General features: G+C 33.9%; 7 protein-coding genes across 8 annotated transcripts; 3 read left to right on the top strand and 4 right to left on the bottom strand.

Moving 5' to 3' along the window:
* Window positions 1-698: 698 nt before the first annotated feature.
* On the top strand, window positions 699-1160 carry LOC109131134 (MATH domain and coiled-coil domain-containing protein At2g42465-like). The gene has a single exon (XM_019241746.2). It carries the CDS (start codon window positions 699-701, stop codon window positions 1158-1160), a length of 462 nt encoding a protein of 153 aa, XP_019097291.1.
* Window positions 1161-1488: 328 nt separating this feature from the next.
* Window positions 1489-1934, bottom strand: LOC104768529 (uncharacterized). The gene has a single exon (XM_019242208.2). The coding sequence runs from the start codon at window positions 1797-1799 to the stop codon at window positions 1563-1565; it is 237 nt and encodes a 78-aa protein (XP_019097753.2). The 5' UTR covers window positions 1800-1934; the 3' UTR covers window positions 1489-1562.
* Window positions 1935-4774: 2840 nt separating this feature from the next.
* LOC104768528 (exocyst complex component EXO70A1) lies at window positions 4775-9962 on the bottom strand. The gene is made up of 12 exons (XM_010492536.3): window positions 9398-9962; window positions 9176-9271; window positions 8371-8576; window positions 7635-7865; window positions 7170-7308; window positions 6882-7094; window positions 6186-6391; window positions 5885-6085; window positions 5694-5793; window positions 5499-5599; window positions 5266-5412; window positions 4775-5162 (listed from the first exon to the last, which is right to left on the bottom strand). The coding sequence occupies exons 1-12, from the start codon at window positions 9554-9556 to the stop codon at window positions 5039-5041; spliced, it is 1923 nt and encodes a 640-aa protein (XP_010490838.1). The 5' UTR covers window positions 9557-9962; the 3' UTR covers window positions 4775-5038.
* Window positions 9963-11320: 1358 nt separating this feature from the next.
* LOC104768527 (ras-related protein RABC2a-like) lies at window positions 11321-13314 on the top strand. The gene is made up of 6 exons (XM_010492535.3): window positions 11321-12005; window positions 12268-12336; window positions 12420-12485; window positions 12578-12699; window positions 12790-12918; window positions 12992-13314. The coding sequence occupies exons 1-6, from the start codon at window positions 11870-11872 to the stop codon at window positions 13100-13102; spliced, it is 633 nt and encodes a 210-aa protein (XP_010490837.1). The 5' UTR covers window positions 11321-11869; the 3' UTR covers window positions 13103-13314.
* Window positions 13315-13412: 98 nt separating this feature from the next.
* LOC109124512 (ras-related protein RABE1d) lies at window positions 13413-15615 on the bottom strand. Of its 2 annotated transcripts, none has more exons than XM_010492533.3 (8): window positions 15158-15615; window positions 14830-14902; window positions 14641-14741; window positions 14399-14464; window positions 14189-14286; window positions 14048-14110; window positions 13866-13958; window positions 13413-13763 (listed from the first exon to the last, which is right to left on the bottom strand). In XM_010492533.3, the coding sequence occupies exons 1-8, from the start codon at window positions 15228-15230 to the stop codon at window positions 13680-13682; spliced, it is 651 nt and encodes a 216-aa protein (XP_010490835.1). In that variant the 5' UTR covers window positions 15231-15615; the 3' UTR covers window positions 13413-13679. The 2 variants fall into 2 exon arrangements, with proteins under 2 accessions (XP_010490835.1, XP_010490836.1); XM_010492534.2 differs by having other exon boundaries at window positions 14826-14902; window positions 15158-15434.
* Window positions 15616-17313: 1698 nt separating this feature from the next.
* Window positions 17314-18496, bottom strand: LOC104768525 (zinc finger protein ZAT5). Its single transcript, XM_010492532.3, has one exon. The coding sequence runs from the start codon at window positions 18328-18330 to the stop codon at window positions 17449-17451; it is 882 nt and encodes a 293-aa protein (XP_010490834.1). The 5' UTR covers window positions 18331-18496; the 3' UTR covers window positions 17314-17448.
* A 2723-nt stretch (window positions 18497-21219) lies between these two features.
* On the top strand, window positions 21220-22221 carry LOC147918376 (uncharacterized). Its single transcript, XM_087505732.1, has 3 exons — window positions 21220-21338; window positions 21451-21630; window positions 22017-22221. The coding sequence occupies exons 1-3, from the start codon at window positions 21220-21222 to the stop codon at window positions 22219-22221; spliced, it is 504 nt and encodes a 167-aa protein (XP_087361858.1).
* Window positions 22222-22761: the final 540 nt, after the last annotated feature.

Raw genomic sequence — 22761 nt, 5'->3', positions numbered from 1 at the left:
ATAATATCTATTTACAATTTTTTTTCAATACTTTTAGTATGTTAATCAAAGTTGAACGTGTTAGTAAGTTGTGGCATACTTAATAGCGAAATTCAATCAACGGTAGTAAGTGCTAGACTAGATCATATAGGCAGTTTGGTTCATATGAAGTATAGAATTGACCAATTAATGAGCATGTATGTGTTAATACTTAATTGTCACTGCCCATGAGTTAACTATTACAGCTCATCTAGCAATTAATAGTCCACTACTAGGATAAATTTGAGAAGTTTCAGAAAAAAAAAAAAAAAAATCAGTATAAGATTCACTGCGAATGTTCAGGTAAATTCAGTATCTTGATCTCGTTTATTTAATTTCGTGATTCTATTTTCTTTTAATTTTCCGTGATTATACGATTATTTTGTAAGGTTACCACTTACCAACTAAACCTTTTTTTTTTTTTAATTTCACTAATTCCTAGTTCAAATATTTTATATGATTTTATCTTATTTTCAACTAAACCCAAAACCAAAATAATATCTTAAAAAAATTAACAAACTCGATTCCGATTTTATTTAGAAATTAGAAAAAGCTTAGGCTTCTTTTGCTGCCTCTATAAATAACGAGAGGTAGTTCTAGAAACATATCAACTCATGTAGAAAAAAAAACAAACTTTTCTCTGAGACTTCTATAGCTATACCTACTCCAAAAGCCAAGTGATGGGGAACCAATTTCAGTTGCATAGACGAAAAAAGATCAGAGTCAATGGTTTCATCATTGATGCTTCTAACATCACGTTAGCAAAGTGGATTTTTCAGACGTATCCAGAGACTACAGATAATGTCAAAGTGCAAAACCAAAGTCTCAGGAATACATACATGAACCTTCTCTGCCGCACCATCGGGATACTTTACCACACGCCTCTTGGTTATCTCACCGAAGCTGAATTGACCAAAGCCTCTAAGGATTTGCATGATCTGACACAAGTCGGTTTTAAACTCGACTGGTTGCATTCTAAGTTTGACAAGGTCTCCTCGGAAAAGAAGTCTTCTGAAGAACGGATTGTGGAACTCAAATTAGAGGTCAAGAAACTCGTGATGACCATGTCTGATCTCAAAGTTGAGAGGAAAAACGAGAAAAAGAAATTGAAGAAACAACCAAGCTGGATACACTTGGCCTGAAACCTTTTAATTTTCTTCAATACTTTATTTTATTATTCAGATAATACAACAGTTTTTTTAGGGTTATCTAATCTTTTGTTTTTTTTTTTTAATTATTAGGATTGTTTTCTAGTTTTTTTTTATTCGAGTTTTTAATGTCTTGCCAGACACGGTTTAACTAGGGCTCTCTTGGCTTGGTTTTCTTCATAGTTAATAAATGTATTTGGCTAGAATTGGAGTATTAATGGGCTAAGAATGGGCCATCTTAAAAGTATTTTTGCTAAATAGCTTTTTGAAGACACTTATTAAAGAAAGATGGGAAAGATGAAGTGGTGTTTGGTTTTAGAAATAAGAAACCGAATATTCTTTTATTCCTCACACACAGATAGGAACACACCTGAATGGTGCATCACACACACACATTCAAACGAAATTAAAGACAACAAACCAAACCGGAAACAAAGTAAACAAGGAAAATAGACAAAAAGAGAGATAGTAAGGTAGTGAAATAATAATAATCTGCTGATTCCGAGGGGAACCGAAGCTTGCCAAAGGATCGAAGTTGCCCAAACGAGGGATAATAAAAGACACATCAAGCTTGTCTTCATCAACCTTCATGCAATCTTCATCGCTCCATTCATACACAATCCTCATCATCATATCATCATCACCACCATATAGATATTGATAATGATAATAATGATGAGGATCATTCAGACAACACCCACAAATAAACACAATTTCTTGATCATAATAATCTCCAAGAGATTTATACTTCTTACCTTTTGTGAGCACTCTTTGTGTTTGGGGCCATCCCCTAAAGAGAAACTTGAACCTCTCAAAACCCTTTCTTGGTGAGATCTTCTTATTGATTCAGAGGGTTCTTCTGCTTCACTTTCTTTAGGGGATGGCCATATTTTTGTGTGTATGGTTGTTGTGCCAAAGAGAGTTTCAACAATGGCTGTTGTTAGGGTTTTTATGGCTTCTCTCTTTGTCTTTGGTCATGGAGACAAATTAAACGAGAGGTTGAAAACACTCAATGCAATAAGCTATAGTGTTCTCTCAACTTTTCCTTTAAAATACTTTTCTCTATAATATTTAATCAACGCAGTGTAACCACTGTATCCCGTGTCTGTTGATGATTGATTATTTTGTTTTTTTCTAGACTGTACCCAAAAGTGAATACAAATATAACATGTATTTTGTATATTATTATATATACGGAATACAGACATGTAAACTATTTTTTGAAGAATATATTTGTATGTAAAACCACATGAATTCAAAGTATTTGGTTCTATAAATTATTGTAAGTATAAATAAATAAATAAATTAAAAAGAAAAAGAAAATAGGTATATTATTGGTGTAAAGGAGAATAAAAGTAAGATTTCTCATTGGTGTAAAGATGACATTGAAATAAATCAAAAGTACTTATTTTATAATATTATTTAGGGAATAAAGTGGAAGGAGATGATGGAAATGGGTAAGTCCATGTAAAGATGTTGGGAGAATTTGGATCTTCTAAAAGGAATATGCCATTACCAAACATGTGTGTTTTAAACAACAAGCTCATCTCATCACTCTTTTACTTTACTAATAAATCATATGTCTTTCCTACTTTTTGATTTAAGTATTCACGTCGGTAGAGCTCTCTATTTGTCTTGTCCCGCTCAATAACAAGTTTTTGGTCGGTTTCTCATGGTTTATAAATTATTTGGGGGTTGTTTTGAATAATGCATAGTATCCTGGACTATTATATAATTTTCGGTTTGTTCCAAACGAATTTTCTTGTAGTACTTGGTTGATTATCGCCTTATCGGACATTTGAAAGGTGATTACTGTTTAGCATCAATTTTTTCAAATTGTTTAGGGCTTAACAGAAAAGAAAATTATAAAACCAAAACTCATATCTAATTAAATGGTTAATGATCAAGGCTGCATCTACAATATGGAGCATCATAAGTTCATAACAACGAAAAGGAATCAGGTGCTTACTGATTAGATATGTTCTTGACAGATTAATCGAATATGATAGTAAGACAACTAATAAAGTGTGGTGGAGCTGGTTAATTAATTTTTAAGTTGATTAATTAGACTGGTAATGCCAGAATGAAGACATGTTGTGATTAGAAACCACTAGACAAACTGATTTAATCGCCTAAATCCATTAATAAAGAAAATAACAGATTTGGTCCGAATGAAAATTCTTGTCCCCATGATTTTAGCTGTTTGGACAATTTTTTTCAAATATTTGCAACTTTCTTGTCAACTTAGTATTTTATGTGTGGTTTGTTGTAAAATTTAGGATTTTTCATATTGAATTGTAAATCTAGAATTGACTTTGCTTAGCTATGGGTTATCATAATTATAAAGTTGCAAAGTAATAGAAGTTAGAACTGTTTGAGATTATGATGTGGTAATGAATAATTTTTTTATACTTTGGTTTTACAAATCAAAATTGAACTCTAAAAAGCAAATGTTTGCTGCAGAAAATAATGTGAATAGAGAAAAATGTCAAAAAAAACATGAACTTTTAAATTTGGAATGAAAAAAGTATGAACTTTCAAATAAATAAAAAAATTTTGTCCCAAATTTGGAAGTTCATAGTTTTTTCAACATTTTTCCCAAAGTGAATATTAACATCGCTAGAGATGTCACTTAATTTAAAACAAATGAAAACTCTAAAACATCATTTAAAGTGATACAAACAGAGTATTTGATTTGAATGAAATACTCGTAAATATTGTTTATAAATAAAAAAAAATTGAAACCATTAGTACTCCAACAAATTTGAGAAATGCTAGTGATGACATTTTAAGAAAAATCAATCACCAGCTTTAGATGATAATCAAAATATTAGATGGTTGTTTATATAACATCAAAATGTTTATTGAATCAATTGCATATCTTTCATTCATGAATAAACATATCTTTTTTATTTGTAGATAGTTATATTAATTTCTTAGGCACTGGTTTTAGTCAATGGTATTTGTATATTATATATATATATATATATATATATATATATATATATATATATATATATTTATTAATTATATTTTACTATAATTGAAAAAATAATATACACCGACTTTAATCAATAACATGAACTTATAATTTAACACCAATAATTGAATAACCTATTAATTTTAGAAAAACCTTTAAATTTTTGTGTTTGGATTTTTCTGAAAACTTTTATTTTCTTTATGCTAATTATTGTAACTCTTGAAAGTAATTGTTGTTTCATTAAATATATGATAACTTTATTTTTCTCTATTTCTAGTCTTTTACAAATACTTATATAATTATTATATGTCATGATAAAATATCTAATTTTATATTTATGTAATCTCCATTCATATTTTACTTTGATATATTATTTTTGTAATATTTTTTCATTTCATTTTTTATTTATATTTTAATTTTAAATAGTGTTTCAGTATAAAAATATTACAAAAATAAATGAATTAATTAAAGCATTAATTTTAGATTTTCTGTTTTTTTTTTTTATGATGTAAATTAATTTGTAAAATTGAAAATAAGAATTGATGAGGTGGAACCGGAAGAATGAGAAAGAAAAAAAAGTCAACTTTATATATATATAGATATATTATTAATTAGTTGGCTCATTCACTTTATGCTTATGATTCTTTCAAAACGTGAACGTAACACAAAAGGAAATAAACTCCGTCACCAAGTAATTTACACACTTAAGAGTTGCTAAAAAAAAACATTTTCACATTCCGTAACCAAAGAATAGTAGAAATACAAAATCGAATAGTGGACACTCCATATACAATGGCAACGAACCTTAATCATGAAAGGTTAAGATTTTACCGAAATTTACCTCACACGATAGGTTTTTCATCATCTTTATTCTTCAGCTGTTTATTTTTTTTTACCGGCGTGGTTGTTGTTCATTCATAGACTTTCCTTCAAACAACTCACCCAACAATCTTTCAAGATCTTCAGCTGTATACTTTATGTATTTCTGAGGATTCTTCCCACTCTCAACCAAAGGCCTACACCGATCATAGGTTTATATCTCATTAGGGTTTTCAACATTTCGATCAAATATGTTTTAAAAATGCTTTTGTATATATAAGAGAGAAAAGGAGAATTTACCCAAAACGTTTGAGGAATGATCTGTAAGCAGGCAATAATACTTCAGCAACAGCTAGTCTTAGTGACTCTCTTAACTCTGTGTCTGGGACTGTCCATTGAGATTGTCTCTGATGCAACTCATCAAACTGCATATTGAACATCTTGAACCTGTTCCATTTTTAAAAAGTTAACAATTCATCATTACCACTTAAACATGTCACAATTACTGTTGATTTTAGCTGTTTAAGCTTTACCTCTCTTTCAATAATCCTCTTGAAACTCCACTGCTGTTTCCTCCCTCTAAACTTCCTCCCCCAGATGTTGTTAAACCTTGCGCCGATGAGGATTGTAATATCTACCAGATACATATAAAAGTTTCTTAATAACAATATAATGAACATCTTTTATATAGTCGGATTTATTTATATAGTTAGACAGATAGAAAGAACCTTTGTCCAGGCAATCCTTTTGTATTGATTTGCATGTTGCTGAACGATACGCCTATGTCTCTGAACCCAATCATCGCCTAACAAATCCTTGGCTTCTGACCTGAAAAGTTATGATACAGAGCAATCTGAGTGTCGGGTTTTCTGTTTAGTTAAGTCCTGATTAGTCTTTAAAAACGTGAAACTAAACATACCTTCGCACAGATCTGACCATGTAATGAATGTTGTTCATCAAGAACAAGTGTGTCAGTGCAGGATCTTTGTACTGTTTTGATTTTCCGTCCAAGTTGTTTTGAAGTGCCTGCATTATCCGCATTGTTACGGATGCTAGCTGCGAATTTGAGTCATCTCCATTTCCAAATTCCAAGAAGAGTTGCTTCAATGTTGTTTGGTAGCTGGCACCAAAGATCATCAATTAAAGTGTGGAAGAAGAAAGAGATTCAAAGCAATTAGTTGGGCTAGTCCTAATCAAATCGACATGTATGATGTACTCACTCGAATAAGAACTTCACATAATTGATGACATAGCTTGTTAGTGGGTGGACAGTTCCATCTAGAACAGCAGTCTTTGTAGCATCTTTCTCAACAGCTTCTTCGAAATCACCAAACGTTTCCTGAGCAGTTTGCGCCAACCGCTTTGTCAAGCCCGTAGCAGAATCTCTAATTTCAAGGCAAGCTTTACCCTTGAAAATAGTCTCAATCTGTCCATGGACATAAATTTCATGAGGTGGTGGTACCATCTAATGTTATCCATACAATGTAGCACAAAAACTAACAGGTACTCAAACAAATCCGATCACAATAACTCCACATGGTTAGAAAAACATTAAAGACAATCAATTTCCATATATTACTCAAGTAGATAAAGCAGCTAGGTTGACATCTCTAAGAAGTAAGTGGTGAACTCTAAGCATAACTATGTAAACTGAACTTTATGTCTTAATCTGGTAAATCATTATGCGTCAATAAAAGAAAAGTACAGGGCTGCATTATCCTGTATTCTAATATTTCATCTCACAAGCTTTCTACAAATGAAATACAGATTTGAAGGTGAATCAAGCATGTACCGAAGTTCGTGCTACTGAAAACTATACAGAAAATCCACCAAAAGCTGACACTAAAGAATACTTTCTCATTTTCAGTAAATGAATGGCGACATAATTATTAGAGCAACAATGAGAAGATTATTACCTCTGTATGAAGCTCTCGCATTATCTCATACATGTCTAAGAGTACAAACAACTTTTCTGGAGATCTCTTGCTCCTGGCTATAGCATCCCCAAAGCTAAGTAGCATTGAGACACTGCTCACTGTAACTTCGGCAAAACACTGATCACTAAGAGAATCGAAGCCTCTAAATATCTGGTCACATACTTGCCTTTCTCCAGCAAAGAGTAATTTAACCTGTTGAAAAAATTATCAGGATAAGGGTCCACAAAACATATTATAAATATGCCGAACTTTAACTCGCGTTCTTACAGCAATGCGCATGAAATGGATCCAATTTCCAATTTTGGCCTCCAAAACTTCCCACTGCATCCTCTGAACATCCTCTTTGCTAAGTTTTTCAACTCCCAATTTCTTTAGGCTTTCATCCAAGACAAAAGAACGTGTTTCACTGAAAAAGCACAAAAGATTGAACAGAAGGAGATTAAAGACAAATTTTAAAACACACAAATGCATCTTAAACATGTATAGGGAAAATGCCAGTAGATTATGCAATCCACTGCTTAAATTTGACAATAGTAGTAGTTGCAGTATCACATATATCATATGGAAGAAAAAAACAAAGCTGATCCAATGCATAACACGTATGAGACAAATAGCAATGCATCTAGCAATCATTTTTTCAGATCAGGTAAGCAAAAACAGTGTAGTGCACATCACAGCCAAACAGTTTGGATCTCTTCGGAAAACATTTCTGACCAAGAATCAAAAGTTCACCTATAAATTTGTAGCAACTGTTGTTGGTGACCAGCCTGAACCATTTGCTGTGCCAAATCATGCAAAAGTGGCAATACCCTTGATGGAATGAGGATTGGAAGTGTATAAGAAGCAGTTTCTGATTCATCGTTGTGATGTGCGCCGTGTGGTTTTCCACCTCCATCACCGTCTGAGGATGGTCTCAGTGAGTTGGGAAGGCCATCAAAAAGGCGATCAGGCTCCACGGCTTTACTGATTATAACAGAGACAAATCGAAAAGGATAATGAGGACAAGATGAATGTAGATAATTGAAAATGTCTATTAATTTAAGACTGGGAAAGGTTATGATTATCCTAGAAAGAGATGGCTACAGCATTTTTCCATTTAAAACCAGTTGTCTGGAACACTCGTACATAGGGCACTTGTACATATCAACAAATTCGATAATTCGGAAAAAAATCATCATTCTACGCTAATGCATTTTTCTCGTGCTAAACATGGTTCTTGGTTATTTGCAAGAAAGGTTAAAAAGTAAGACCCTCCCTGAGCGAAAAAATAGATCCTGAAAACTAACTAGAAAGAGTAGCTAACATCGACAGCTAGCTATGTTCCCTGAAGTTAAGGAAGGTAGGAGTCCTAGTTATAGCATGCAAAAGCATATATTTAGAAAAAGTAACTGTCATTTTTTCAGCAGATGAAGTGCTAACTTTTCTCGAGGATGTGTTCAGAAACTCCTATTAGGCACAGAACACGAACCTGTAAGAAGCTAACAACTGCTTAAACTCCTCCTCCAGCTTTGACTGTGCTTTAGCAAGCAAGCTATTTGCATGGTTGAGGACTCCATCGCTACTCTTAAAGCTTTTGTTGCTCATAAAGTAACGAATAATTTTCCTGAGTTGAGCTATAGCATCCAGATAACTTTCCAGGTCCTCATGTGGCCCCTTAAGTACTTTAGTCTCTGCCTAGAAATGAATTAAGAGCATAATCAGAGATTGGTTTCTTGTCACAAAAAAGAAAGTAACTGAGAAACAGCAAACTAGAACCAAAAAAGCATGTATTCTCAATGTAGACCATCATAATTTGACTATGAATTTTTTAATACAGAAGAGAGGTCAAGATATCATGCAGGGTTCCGGTAGAACTTCCAGCCAATAATATCATCCTTAATAACCATGGGTCACATAATGACATAGATATGTACAGTAAGAGCTAAAAACAACGGCATTGGGGTTTCTGAGAGTTTGAAATCCATACAAGGACCTCTCACAGACGAAAAATAAGTTCATCCGGCAAAAGATTAACATCCTAATTCACTTGGATGTTATAAACACTAAATATATAAGATATCATTTCTAAAGACCAGTAATCCCACCAAATGATAGCTGAAGTAGCATGAAACGTATTGTGCCAAATCCTATCCTTGATTAGTGATTAGTATTGACAAGAATTGAACTTAGGTTGGCTAAAAATAGTAAATCTAACCTATGCTAAAAGAAATATCTATTTATAACGACCATCTGAATGAATGAAATCTCACACATAAAAGGGGGAAGCAACAAACCTGACGAAGGAGATCGAATTGAGACAAAATCACCTCAGCAGCCTTAAGAGTCCTATCAATATTCTCATGAGCTTTCCTTATAGCATGCGTTCTAATCTGAGAGATTTCAAAAAAAAACACACAGTCAAACCAAAATCCGATCAAGTCTCAGCAAACTGAGAGAGAGAGATACGTTTAATTCCAGATCTGGATATGAAAACAATCAGAGAAGGAAATACAGACCTGAGTGGGACGCATAGCCGTTTCAAGAGCAGAGAGACGACTATCGAAAGAGCCGAGGATAGAAACAACATTATCGGTGATGGTTTGACTCTTCTGAAGAGATTCTCTCATCAACACAGCTCTTTCGCTTAGCAGATCCATTCTGCTATCTACAGCCATGGCAAAAAACCCCAAAAAAACTGGAGAGAATACTTAACTCGTCGCCTTCGAATTCGATAATTGGAAGTTGAAGAGAAGAAAGAAAGAGAGACGACGAAGTTACGACTCGGTTTGATTTGGTGGTGACAGAAGCCGACGAGCCGGTACAAAATCCAGCTACGACGCTTTTTTATTTATTTATTTCCTCTTTTATCTTAAACCAGAGTTTTGAACATTCTCTTTAATTATATTGACCTCTGTTTTAATTTTCTTTGTTATATCAAAAATTATAGAGTAATTAAATTTCGATAAAATTTAATTTTCCACATACCAGTCATGCAATTTCCAATTTAATATAGTCAAATATACTAACCATAATATAAATTCTCTCGTATTATTTTTCTTTAGAAAGTCCAAATTTTGTTACATGTGGTGTGGTGTGGACAACATTAATGTATAGCAGTGTTCGACATGTCTAATAAAGAGACTATGGCCCACAAAATAAAAGGCTATGGCCCAAATACAAAATAGCCCATTAAACACTGCTGCCAACACAAAGCTGGCATTTATAGCCCACAAACTACATATATATAATCCATTGAAAAACATTATTAACATACAGATTTAAATTTATTTTCTTAGAGAAGATGTCAAGAGAAGAGACATGTTCTAATTTATAACATACGAACCAGAGCAAATAAAAATACAATTGACATTATTATTATTTTTTTCTTTAGTTAAGGTTTGACATTAATTTTTTAAATCTTTACTAAGGTTTGAAACTATTTGTTGAACCAAAAAAAAAAAAAAGAAGATTGTTAGACATATGAGGATTGTTAGACGAAGCTGTAGAACCTAACACCAAACTTGGGTGGCAGTGTGGCACTTTGGCGGGTCAACTTCGACAAAAGAGTTCTATCTTCCTATGAGTTGAAGTGTTGAACTAACACCAAACACACACTCACAAACATACACTTCATATGATATAAATTATATCTCAATTTAATTACGATGAATTTTAGTTACGTCCTTAATTTAGCAGCAAATAAGCATATCAAAGCAAAGCGTAGGAAACTTTTTTAGTGGGACGACAAAAAAAAAAGGCACCGTTAAGTGACGTCACAATCGGGGCGTGGAAGCACACGCACTTTGACTATGCGCGTGAACTTTTGCACCAGCCAGAGGTGGGGTTTTTGAAGGGGCTCGGCTGACTGACAGCAAAGAAGAAGGCTATGTTTGGCTCCCACAATCCATCAATCGCCGACTCTATAAACGTTACTGATCACTATTTAATTCATTAATCAATTTCGAAAAACCAATTAGTATTTGTGACTTTTCTATAAAAAAAAAGTTGACCTTAAAAGTATATTGAAATGATTCCATTCCTTGGTAAAAAGTACTTACAAAATCATTGGTTCCATCAAAGACTATTGTAATAATTCAACCTGCTATTTTAGACGGTTCTGTAAAACGTCTAAAACCAACATAGGTGTTCCAATCGCCTTTTGCTACCGTCAACTTGAACCGCTTCTACAAACCGCCAAAAAAAAAAAATCAACCGTTCTGCTGATCCACCAAAAACGTTTAGCCAACCACAATGGTTGTTGATGTTGTCTTGGTGACTACCACCAATCAAAGCAATTATTATTTTCTTATTATTATTATTGATATTGCAATGGCAATCGCAGCCGCGATTTCAAAACGCACACACACGTCGACAAAAGAAGAACCTGGGAACCAAAACAGAGACGTTTTAGTGAAGTAAAGTGTCGGAGAGAAGAAAGCAAAGAACAACCCAAACGTTACTGTCTCAGGTTTGCTGTGTCTTTTGTCTTCTTCCATAAATCTCTCCCATATACTTTTTTAACAAAAACAAAAACAAGTTTGACAAAAAAAAAAAAAAAAAAAAAAAAAAAAAACAAAAACAAAAACAAAAAAAAATCTCTTTCTCCTCTCCTCTCCTCTCTTTATGGGTAAAGAATAAAAATCATCTTCCAATTTCTTCATCACATTTCTTTTCTTATTTTATAAACTAAAAACATCAATACACACAGGCAAATAAAAATTCTCCCTTTTAGATTGCTACTTATATAAAGTAGAAAGTATTGTGCAGCAGATAGATGTAATTATCAACGACGAAGCATCATCATCATCATCATCATCATTATCATTATCAATTAATCATCATTACATTACAGCAGCTTACTAGATTCAAATTTTTATTTTCCAAAAAGTTTTCTTCTTTCTATAGTAGTAGGATTTGATTTTGCTCTTCTGAGATTTACACAGATCGATTGAGAGGGAGAGAGAGAGAGATTTAGGTTTTTAAGAAAAATGGGATCTTCTTCTGGACAAAGTGGATACGATCTGTCGTTTAAGATCTTGTTGATTGGTGATTCTGGTGTTGGTAAAAGCAGTTTGCTTGTCAGCTTCATTTCCAACTCCGTTGAAGATCTTGCTCCAACTATTGGTAACTTGTGTTTCTCTCTTTGATATTCTCGATAAAAAGGTCTCAGATTTAGGTTTGATGTGATCTTTTGTAATGATCATACTTGCCACTGAAACAATCTTAGTTTCTTTGATGATTCACTTTTTTTAGTAAGACCCAACAATTATATAAACTTTTTGTCTGTTGATCTAGCTGTCTTCTTCTTGTCTTGGTTTGGTTTTAGGGAATCTTGTTTTGTCTGTATTATATTGTTTGATTCAACCCAATTATTTTTTACTCGTAGGTGTTGATTTCAAGATCAAACAGTTGACAGTAGGAGGCAAAAGACTGAAACTCACAATTTGGGACACAGGTGATTCTTCTATACTGAAATTACTTAAAGTCTTATGTTCTTAAATAAAAGTGATGGTACTTATAATATGTTCGGTGTTGTAGCTGGACAGGAACGGTTTAGAACACTGACGAGCTCTTACTATAGAGGCGCACAAGGAATCATTCTTGGTATTATGTTCATCGTCAATCTTGTCAGACACAGAAGACTAAGAAATAGCTGTCTGTAAACTGTTTAGCTAATGTTTTTTTGGTGAATGCAGTTTATGATGTGACGAGAAGGGAGACATTTACAAACTTAGTAGATGTGTGGGGTAAGGAGATTGAGCTTTACTCCACAAACCAAGAATGTGTTAGGATGCTCGTTGGGAACAAAGTCGATAGAGTGAGTTTGCAAAATCGAAGTTACACAACTTGTTTTCAAAACATGGTTTGGTCATTCGAATAGTTTTCTTGACAAAACATATGATTACAGGTATCTGAGAGAGAAGTTAGCAGAGACGAAGGGATTGATCTAGCAAAAGAACTCAACTGCATGTTTCTTGAGTGTAGCGCTACAACTCGTCAAAACGTGGAGCAGTGTTTCGAGGAGCTGGCTTTGAAGGTAAGATCCTTTAAAAAAAACTGATTCTAAAAGAGGGATTTATACATAACAGAGATTGTTTGTGATGAAACAGATAATGGAGGTACCTAGTCTTTTGGAAGAAGGATCAACTGCTGTGAAAAGAAACATCTTGAAGCAGAAACCAGAACACCAGACTAATCCTCAAGCTGGCTGTTGCAGCTAGTGAGCAGAAACCAAAACTTGAATCGTTCTGTTGTGTATCGCAAACTGAATCTGATTCTTTTCTCTGCAGTTGCCTCTTTTGTGTGTAGAACATAATGTGTAGCTTCAATGTAAATTTGTGGGATTACTTGTGTTCTTCTTTTGCTTCTGAAATGAGATTTGTAATAATAATATCATAATAGAATAAACCCCATCCAGTGTTTTCTTTTTAAATCCAGTGTTTATTCTGGCTCAAACTATGGATTCGAGAAGAGAACAATAGCATTCAAAGTGAACAAGATATATCCTGATTTGAACTGTGAAGTCAAAAGTTATACACACTACAACAGTTTCATTTCATAAATTCAAAGTCTTTCACATAGTTTTTTTGACCAAACACAGTCTTCCATATCAGGAAGATCATTGTACAGGAAATTATGGAGATAACAAATTAGACATAAAGATCACAGCCATCAATGAGATTTCCTACTCGTTCTAGGTAACAACATGAGATTTATCTCTGATTTTGAGACGTAAGAGATTAAAAAGATGGCAAGACAATAAAAAACGAGTGCAGGCGAAAAAGAGCGATCATACTCCTAAACGTAACTACAGCAAGCTGACTTCTCAGTTGTAGAAGAAGATGAAGCAGTATCTTGTTTAGTGATCTTGATACCTTGGGGCTGCAAAGCAACAAGAACAGTACATATGAATTTCACTCAGCTATAATGTCGGTACAAGAGTATGAAGAGCAAGTAATTGTAATAGATTCCTGCAGTTCTTACCTCTGCCTTTGTATCGGTTTCTGTCAATCTTTGTTTGATGTCTTTTGCGATTGAAAGGAAAACATTTTCGACATTTAGGTTTGTTTTTGCACTCTGCAACATTTTGTAGTCACATCAGTAATCTCAACAAGATATTAGTAATAATAAACAGCAGATATATTTTGTTTTGTTTTCTAGCTCACCGTCTCAAAGAATTTGATTCCATACTCATCAGCCAAAGCTTGGCCCTTTGCTGTTGGAACAGCCTGAAAAAGGAGATCAAACATCAGTATACTACAAACTATTAAGTCATGAAAGTAAGTATGCAACTAAAGATTACTTACCCTCTTGCTTTCATCCATATCAGCTTTGTTACCAACCAAGATTTTGTTGACATTATCTGAGGCATGTTGCTCGATGTTCTTCATCCAGTTCCTAATATCTGTTGAAACAATCGTATTCAGTTGCCACAAGACTCACAATCCCATTTCCTCAATATTAGCGCAAAATTGACTAAAGAAGATAAAAGACACAAAGAAAAGTAAAAGACATACTGTTGAAAGAAGACTCGTCCGTTACATCGTAGACAAGCAATATACCCATTGCTCCCCTGTAATACGCTGCAAGTAATAAAAAAATGGACCAAAACGGTTTAAAGGCAGAAACAATGAATTGTCTTTTACTTATGGAAACACGCAAGTTATTTCATCAAGAGAAAAACACAAACATCAATCAACCTATGCAACTAAAAGATCCGTTCACTTGGGTAACAACAACGTTGAACCCGTCTTATTACCTGTAGTAATAGTTCTAAAACGTTCTTGACCAGCAGTATCCCATATCTGCAATTTGATACGCTTCCCATCAAGCTCAACAGTTCTTATCTTGAAGTCAATTCTGTATTAAATTATATACACAAACTTAGACAACAACAACAAAAGACAATCTTTTAAGTAAACAACCATTGCATAAGAGGAAGACATACCCAATGGTAGTAATGAAACTTGTAGTGAAAGTATCATCTGAGAAACGTAGTAACAAGCAACTCTTCCCCACACCTGAACATATATATATATACACAGAGAGCTATAAACCAAACCAACTTTACACACAAAAGAAAAAAAGAACTAATATTGTCAACGAGTTCCACAGTTCCTTAAAGACTCAATTCTACTACTGCTAGTAATATTTAGCATAAACAAATCAAAATCATAAAACCCTAATTAAGATCGCAGAAGGTTCAGAACAAAATATTGTTTTTTTTTGTCAATTGCTGCTAATTGAAGAACAGAGGAATGGAGAAAGAAGCTTACCGCTGTCGCCGATGAGAAGAAGCTTGATGAGGTAATCATAGTCTGAACGAGCTCTTGCCGGCGCAACCGCCATCGCTAGAAGATGTTAAAAGAAGAAAAAAAAAAAAAACTTTACACTAATCTATTGATCTCTTTTGCTTCTCAGCAAAAGCTAAAACGAGCTCTGCTTTTTTTTTATTTCCCCCGGAAAAATCTCTTCCGACGAAAGATTGAAAATTTTCAGGATACAAAAAAGCTAAAGGAATGCTTCTAATGTCGCTGAAGAAAACAAGTTGATGGCTCTCTCTATGCTTACCAAAAAATTATTTCGGTGGATGTTATTTTTGTTTAATTATAGTTTTGGACCTGATATTTCAAAGTACTAATATTTAGCCCCATAAACTTAACATTCGATTAAATTGAATGAAGAGTTTCTAATCCGGTTTACACCAAAATCAAATTTAAATTGAATGAAATATGACTCTTTTATCACTAGACAACCGAGTTAAGTAAAAAATATATGGTTGGAATCAAAAACTAAAAACATAATGTTTGGTTATATTACATTGAAGTGAAACCGAATGGTTAAATGGACTAAATTGAAAGGAGTAAAAACTGTTGGGTGTGAATGTATGACATTAAAGAAAGTTCGGGGGGGAGAGGAAAAAGGTAGGTCTGATATGATCAAGTGCGGTCGGTCTACAGTAGAACAAAAAGGATAATGGAGTTTAAGGTGAGCTGTCAAGCAGTAAGTGGGTGAAAACGGTTGCTTCGCTGTATAGACGTCGTACACTAGCGTAATCCAGCAATGTATCCAATCATGCCAGAGCCTCTGTTTTACATGTGGCATAGTTTGGTTCCAAACAAAGTCAATTTCATTCTATATTACTACTACTATTCATCCACATATATTTATAACTCCACTATACATTTATAACTCCTACGAATTCAACATTGAATTTGTCACGCCTCATTTGCGTAAACTGATATATAAACGCCGTGTATGATTTTATTATATGAAAGTATGAAACACTATCCTTTAATTATTTTATCCCAAGTTAATGAGTAATCGTCGTCGATTACACTACTTGGGCTCGATGTTTTGTCTTATTACAAGTGTGGTTAAGAAGACAGTTTGTAATTGTATAAATTAAAAAGTTGTGAAAAGGACAGAGACTACATTTAGTTTAAAATGTCTCACCGACGTCTTTCTGAAGAAAATTAACTTAGCATAGTGTTATTACTTTAAATGGATTAAAACAAGTTCAAGATACCACTCTCGTATTCAGTTTAGTTTCTGAACTTTTCAGTTGAGGAAAAAAAATGCATTGTAGAATCCAATTTATTTGTAGAAGACATCGTTAATCACAACACCACTTTTACGTACATCAATCGTTATCTAACTGTTAGGAATATTCACTCGTTCTGTTAGTAATATACGTTGCACACTTTTCTCTACATATCGTGTTCATATTTACAAAAGAGATATATAGATGAGTCACATACGAGTCATAGACTATATAAAGACATAAAACATGATGGATATAGAGATACCACTATACCATAATTGATACGTAGCGTATGTAGTCTTAGTTTTTAATTGATAGAACATGTTGTGTATCATATATATAGAAAAAAAAAAACACTCGATTTGTAACATAGTTTACTATTTGCACAACACGACTCGTTACATATATGTCTTGACTCTTGTGATATATGCCCAAAAAATTGGATGGCATCGGCAGTACGTATATGTATTTTCTAGTGCAAAACACATTCATCAAAAGCAGTCGAAGTTTGGGAATCAGTATATCGGCATCAATATATCTAATCTACTTCAACCTAGTGTGGACTCTCTAAACAACCTATATTACTCTAGATGTAGTCTTTTGATTTAATCTAATGAGAAAATCATACATGTACTATTATATTATAAAAGAATCTGAAAAAACGAACAACCCCAAACGGAAGTGAAGTGTATCGAAAGGAGTTAGTGGCGGCTAACAAACGAAGTGACTTTATGCGAAAGTCATCGTCACATGCTTCTTCCGTTCTCCAAGGAACATCCTCATCGGAATCCTTTAATCATTCTCCCAAAGCTAAGTATTGCATTTATATAATACCTCGATCGATGATTTATTAGAAATGTGCTAAATTATAAATGGAGCAATGAATAGTTTGGAAGAATGAAATAATTTGAATTTAATTGAATCAATGTCAAATTACAAGAATGAGTAGACAATAATAATAAGAGGAGGGTTAATGATGTAAACATATCAAGGTCATAAAAATAATTACAAAGAACTACTTAATTAGTGATGACAATCAATCAAAGAATTGGACGCTGCCGCGAAGAGAAGAATCTGATCTTTGGACGCAAACGTGAATTTAGGTTTCTCGCAGCAGCGTTCATCTTCTGGCGCTGGAAGATTCAGATCTAATTGGAGAAAGGTCTTTGGCCGTTTAGATTCTTCATGATGATGATGACTTGATGATGGTGATGATGATATCACTGTTTTGATTGTTGAAGTTGCGTTTGCGTTTGCGTTTATTGTCAAACCTCTATGTCTCCTCATATGACCTCCTAAGGCTTGTCCTGAAGAAAACTCGGCCCTGCAGATTGAACATTCATGTGTTTTCTCAGGTTTCTTGCTACCGTCACTTCTAGTCACTTGTAGCGAAAGAAAGCTTCCTACAGCTCCTGCTTTCACCGTTTCAGCGGCAGACACAGATGCGGTCTTCTTCTCGTCGCATTTGAAAACAACGTTTGCTCCAAGTTTGGGCTTCTTGTGGCTAGCCCTGTGCCCTCCTAGCGCTTGGAACGAATGAAAGCTTTTATCACACGTTTTGCACTGGTAAACACCGTCGTCTAACCCTAACCCTAGAGAAGCCACCGGTTTCTTGTTGCTAAAGAAACCCATTTTATGATCGCCACTACTCTTTGCTTTATGTCCTTGCGACAATAGCATTAGACAGTTCGCCATGTCTTCGTCTTCATCCGTAGCTCCTTGGAATTCGACTTCACCAGCTGCTTCTTCTTCTCTCGCCTCCACGAGTGACGATCGCTCACCGCTGCAAACGCTGGAGACTGCGGTCATAAGAGGAGAAGCAGAACGCTGACGCTTGGTGCGTTTGCCCTTGATGAGGAGAACAAGACGCGCATGGTCTCCACTCTCCTCAAGAACACTTGTCATGATCCTCCCTTTCTTGATTGGCTCTCTGTATTTCAAGAACACAAAGAGAGAGAGGTATATGTATTTATGGAGAGAGAGAGAGAGAGAAGTAGCAAAGAGTGTTTGGTGGGTTTGGTTTATATGTCTTAGTATCTATCTATATTTATAAATATGTGATTGTATTTGTTTATACACATAGTACTCATTTGTGTGCATATATAATGAATGGGTAAGAGAGAAAAGATGAGAAAAGAAGCAAACCCCAAAATAACTTTTGGTGAAGGATTCCTTTCTGGAAGTTTTGGTTTGCAAGCCTGGAACCACTTGTTGTTCTCTTCTTGTTTTTTTTTTTTTCTTTTATTTCCTTTCAAATATTTAAATTATATCTCTTCTTTTGGTTAACTTTTGTTTTGCTTGTCTTATGAATCACATAAAAAATTGATTAGTATTTTATCAAATTAAATACTCATAAGCATCCTTAATTATAAATTCCATATGTACACATTAGCTAGTAACAAAAATATGGATTCATTGCCAGCACTAATCTTTGCAGATTTTTTTTTTTCTTTATAAGAAGGAAAACTAAGACTTTCTTTTCTGTTAGTAGAAGAGTGTCATCATCCTACACAATCTGAGTGCAACATCTTTTCTAATAAAATGAACTTCAATTTTTGACACTTGGAATGTAGTGTATTAGATTAAGAAGAAATCAAATTTGGATTGCGTATTCTAAATATGTCATTCAATTTATTTATTATCTATTCTACAATATTATCACTAACTAATTAAAATCCTAAAACTTTAGTAACAATCTTGTAGTCCACATGTTCATATTGATAGTTAAAAGTCAGCCACAATCAAATAGGAGTTTTAACACGCAACACGGTTACCACAATATTCACAATTCGATTAGCAGCATATATATTACATGTTCCTACAAACTTAAGTTGACGTGATGTAACAAATTTTATGATTTGAGTCGTCCAACTATGATATATATAAAGCTATTAAAGTACACATTTAACTTGATAATACGTCGAATTCTAATCCTGTTTCTCAATACTACTAATCATTGTGGATTTATGTACACTGAACTTAACTTGCTGATTAAAATAATTAAGTTAATTGATTGGAAAGTAAAAGGCAATCGAATTTTGGGGTCGAGTAGTTCATGTGCAGTTGAGCCAACCCACAATTACACAACACACACAATTATGAATCATGATCCTAGTTATATTTAATATTTAAATTATAGTGATATTAGCTAAAAACGAATTGAATATATTTTATCACTCCCTATGTTTGCGCCTCTTTCTAAGATGTCACCCAATTATTTGATCAAACCATTATTAATCTTGTGATTACCTAATAATATGTATTCGGTGAAGTAACCTCCCACATCTTATAGTTTGTTAAATATTTTGTTTTAATGTGTAAACTGTAGTCTAGGTCTTTGTAGTATACCAATAACTCGGTGGCAGCAATCTATAAAATTCAGGAAAACATTTTATAAAATATTCATTCTGCATAATTCGATAGAAAATTTCTGCAAAAGTAAGCAAAATAATGAGTTTCTTAGAGCTGGATTGATATCCAACTTTTTACTCATTCAACTCTAATACACAAATAGTTGGCCTAGGCTCTCTCTATGATTATTTCTTGCTAACGTGTTATTACAAATATAATAGATTATTAAGAAGAATAATTTTGAGTGTATTGTGAAGCTAGTATCGCAATATTAAAATCATATAGTATTTAAAATAATCCAATTTAGGAGGAATAATTGATTTAAGTCTTGGCGTCGAGGATAGTTTGTGTTGTGTGTGTGTGAAAGAGAGAGCATTGCTTGGCCGCCAAAAGAAGCCATAACTTGCCAACTAGCTAGCTTCACTACTCACCCTAAGCAAAGCATATACTACTTTTTTTTTTTAAATTCTTCATCAACATAAATTAGTCGTCACCCATCATATGTATTCATCAACCATCCTAATTACAAAACCTTTTTTTGCACGACTTGTCAGAAACCGTTAAGTACTAGTGGATGCAACTTGCAAGGATCACCTAGACAAAATATTGCAAATGACCCATGTGTTTCTAATATCGTATATTTTTACATCGTGATACAAATAAATAGGTCTAGTATTTCTTCATTTACTCAAGTTTTGTTCTATCAAACAGGATACCTCTTGATCAATAAGAAGATTAAGACTATATGGGCCTAATGCAGGCCTGCACTAAATTGAAGGCCTAACCGTTCGTTCGTAACTTAAAATATAAACGGAAGGATTACGTTCCCAGACCAGACCAAAACACAAAAAGTAAAACCTTTCAAACCTAAAGCCCTAAATCTGAAAATTATCGTTCGATTGCTAGAAGTCGCTCTTGTCAACGTACAAACACGGACGAATCTACCATCAAAGTAGTCTTTTTCTCCTTATGGATTTTCTTCTTACTCACTCTTTGATTAACCTCTGTGTCGTCTCTCTACTAAGTAATGCTTTTCTTTCGGCACAAGAAAACTATACTGTTCTTCTTCTTCTTCTTATGGGCGGGTTCTCTTCTTACTCGATCGCTCTTTCTGATTAACCTCTGCTTCTCTATTTAATTAATTAATATTGTTTTCTGATCATGAATTATATATGTAAGAAAAGTATTATGACTTATGAGAAAAGTAGAATTTCTCATGAGATCTTCTGTACCTTTTTTAGGGTTTGAAATTGCTGGATTTGAATGACAGTGTTGCAGACGCTTCAAAACGCCGCCGGTAAAATTTATTTTGTACATATATATTATTTTTGGGAATTTTTTTTTCCACTTTGTTGTCTGTGTTGATGATAATTATCATAGTATTGATGTCAAAATCAAATTGTTGAACAATTAGAATTTTGACGACGATTTCCATTGAGGGATATGACACTAAGCTTCCAGCTTATTATGTCAAAGCTTGAGTTGGAAAGACATTTCTCTTCTTGTGGATGGATATTAGTTTGTTGTGTTCCCAAAGACTATGCTACGGGTTTCCTCAAGAGGTACCTTTTCTTTTCTTTCTTTTATTTGTGGCTTCTTATTAATTCCCTCTCCCTTCCAGTCCAGGGTTCTCTCTCTCATTCATGTTTTGATTATAATCTCAAATTGCATCAGTGTTGCCTACGTGAGGTTCGAGGGAGGAGCTCCCGAAAAAAAGGCGTTGAATCTTAATGGAACTGACGTGGGAGGATGGACTGCAATTGTTAAGCCTGCACCCTTTGCGAAACCGTACGATATTAATCCTGACTTTTATATTTCTAATCCCTTGTCTTGGAAAATAGAAGACACAGACAGGTAACTTTTGATAAATATTTTCTTCTTCAAATCTTTTTTTTTTTTTTTTTTTTTTGTTGGATGTACTACTAGTTCTTGTAGTATCAGTAACATATATGTTTTCTAGCTAGAGCCTTTTGTCATGTTACTAATTTGGTTATTTCTCTCCTTGAATTAGCGTCCGCGTTACCGGATATGACAATTCGCTTCCTAAGATTGATCTCAAAAGGCGCTCTGTTTACAATTCTCTTCATGTGGAGATGTCGTCCATATTCATTTTCTCTATTATTCTATGTTTGTGGCTTCTTTCCTCAATTCCTACAATTTTTTATTTTATTTTTTATATCCCAACTCTCAAAAGTTGTTGAATTCTAACTAAAAGTCTCTGTCTCTTTCAAATTTTACAGTGCAGCTGACATTACCTTTGAAGGAGATGGATGTGTAGAAAAGGCGCTGAAACTAAATGGAAGTAAGATGGGAAATATGACTCTTGTTGTTGAACGTATGATTGATAGAAGAAGGGGGCGCACCACCAATTCTGATGGCGAGAGCCACCCAAGTACATACATTTGCTCGCTTTTGCTTCTTAGATTCTTCTTGTTAACAAATTAAAAACCTCTCATTAGTTTCCTTGTTTATTCTTTATATTGTTAGGTTGTTTACCTAATAAGAGGAAGAAGAAGATGGAGAGTGAGAGTGAGAGTGAGAGTGAGAGTGAGAGTGAGAGTGAGAGTGAGAGTGAGAGTGAGAGTGAGAGTGAGGAGGCGAGAGCCACCCAGGTACATACATTTGCTCTTGCTTCTTAGATTCTTCTAGTTAACAAATTAAAACCCTCTCATTAGTTTCGTTGTTTATTTTCTTTATATTATTAGGTTGTTACTTAATAAGAAGAAGATGGAGAAGGAGAAGGCTCTCTCTAATTAGGACTTGGAAAATACTCGATCTCTAACATCAACTAGTAGGTTGGTTTCTTAACCAATAATAGATCAGTTAATTTAGTTGGTCGAGTCGACTTTTAAATTTGTATATACCAAATTTAACTATACAACTATGACGACTGAATAGTATAGTTATAGTCATACATGCATAAATGATATGAGAAGATGCTAGCTTAGCTATCTTGGAGGCTTGGTGCACGAAATTCACGAAAGA

This window comes from Camelina sativa, chromosome 20 (genome assembly GCF_030686135.1).
Source record: "Camelina sativa cultivar CO46 ecotype springtype chromosome 20, ASM3068613v1".
NCBI lineage: Eukaryota > Viridiplantae > Streptophyta > Magnoliopsida > Brassicales > Brassicaceae > Camelina > Camelina sativa.
Note: the sequence above shows the minus strand (reverse complement) of the source record. Positions and strands in the feature narration are given on the sequence as shown.

Excerpts from the sequence above, each read along its gene's own strand:
- LOC147918376 (XM_087505732.1), top strand. The coding sequence starts at position 21,220 with ATGACACTAAGCTTCCAGCTTATTATGTCAAAGCTTGAGTTGGAAAGA. Across the intron at positions 21,339-21,450 it reads GCTACGGGTTTCCTCAAGAG|TGTTGCCTACGTGAGGTTCG; the intron begins GTACCTTTTCTT and ends AAATTGCATCAG. Across the intron at positions 21,631-22,016 it reads AAAATAGAAGACACAGACAG|TGCAGCTGACATTACCTTTG; the intron begins GTAACTTTTGAT and ends CAAATTTTACAG.
- LOC104768529 (XM_019242208.2), bottom strand. The coding sequence starts at position 1,799 with ATGATGATGAGGATTGTGTATGAATGGAGCGATGAAGATTGCATGAAG.
- LOC104768527 (XM_010492535.3), top strand. The coding sequence starts at position 11,870 with ATGGGATCTTCTTCTGGACAAAGTGGATACGATCTGTCGTTTAAGATC. Across the intron at positions 12,337-12,419 it reads ACTCACAATTTGGGACACAG|CTGGACAGGAACGGTTTAGA; the intron begins GTGATTCTTCTA and ends TCGGTGTTGTAG. Across the intron at positions 12,700-12,789 it reads TTGGGAACAAAGTCGATAGA|GTATCTGAGAGAGAAGTTAG; the intron begins GTGAGTTTGCAA and ends ATATGATTACAG.
- LOC104768525 (XM_010492532.3), bottom strand. The coding sequence starts at position 18,330 with ATGACAAGTGTTCTTGAGGAGAGTGGAGACCATGCGCGTCTTGTTCTC.
- LOC109124512 (XM_010492533.3), bottom strand. The coding sequence starts at position 15,230 with ATGGCGGTTGCGCCGGCAAGAGCTCGTTCAGACTATGATTACCTCATC. Across the intron at positions 14,742-14,829 it reads AGTTTCATTACTACCATTGG|AATTGACTTCAAGATAAGAA; the intron begins GTATGTCTTCCT and ends AATTTAATACAG. Across the intron at positions 14,287-14,398 it reads GGACGAGTCTTCTTTCAACA|ATATTAGGAACTGGATGAAG; the intron begins GTATGTCTTTTA and ends TTGTTTCAACAG.
- LOC109131134 (XM_019241746.2), top strand. The coding sequence starts at position 699 with ATGGGGAACCAATTTCAGTTGCATAGACGAAAAAAGATCAGAGTCAAT.
- LOC104768528 (XM_010492536.3), bottom strand. The coding sequence starts at position 9,556 with ATGGCTGTAGATAGCAGAATGGATCTGCTAAGCGAAAGAGCTGTGTTG. Across the intron at positions 7,095-7,169 it reads TCCATTTCATGCGCATTGCT|GTTAAATTACTCTTTGCTGG; the intron begins GTAAGAACGCGA and ends TTTTTTCAACAG. Across the intron at positions 5,163-5,265 it reads TCATTCCTCAAACGTTTTGG|GCCTTTGGTTGAGAGTGGGA; the intron begins GTAAATTCTCCT and ends TGATCGGTGTAG.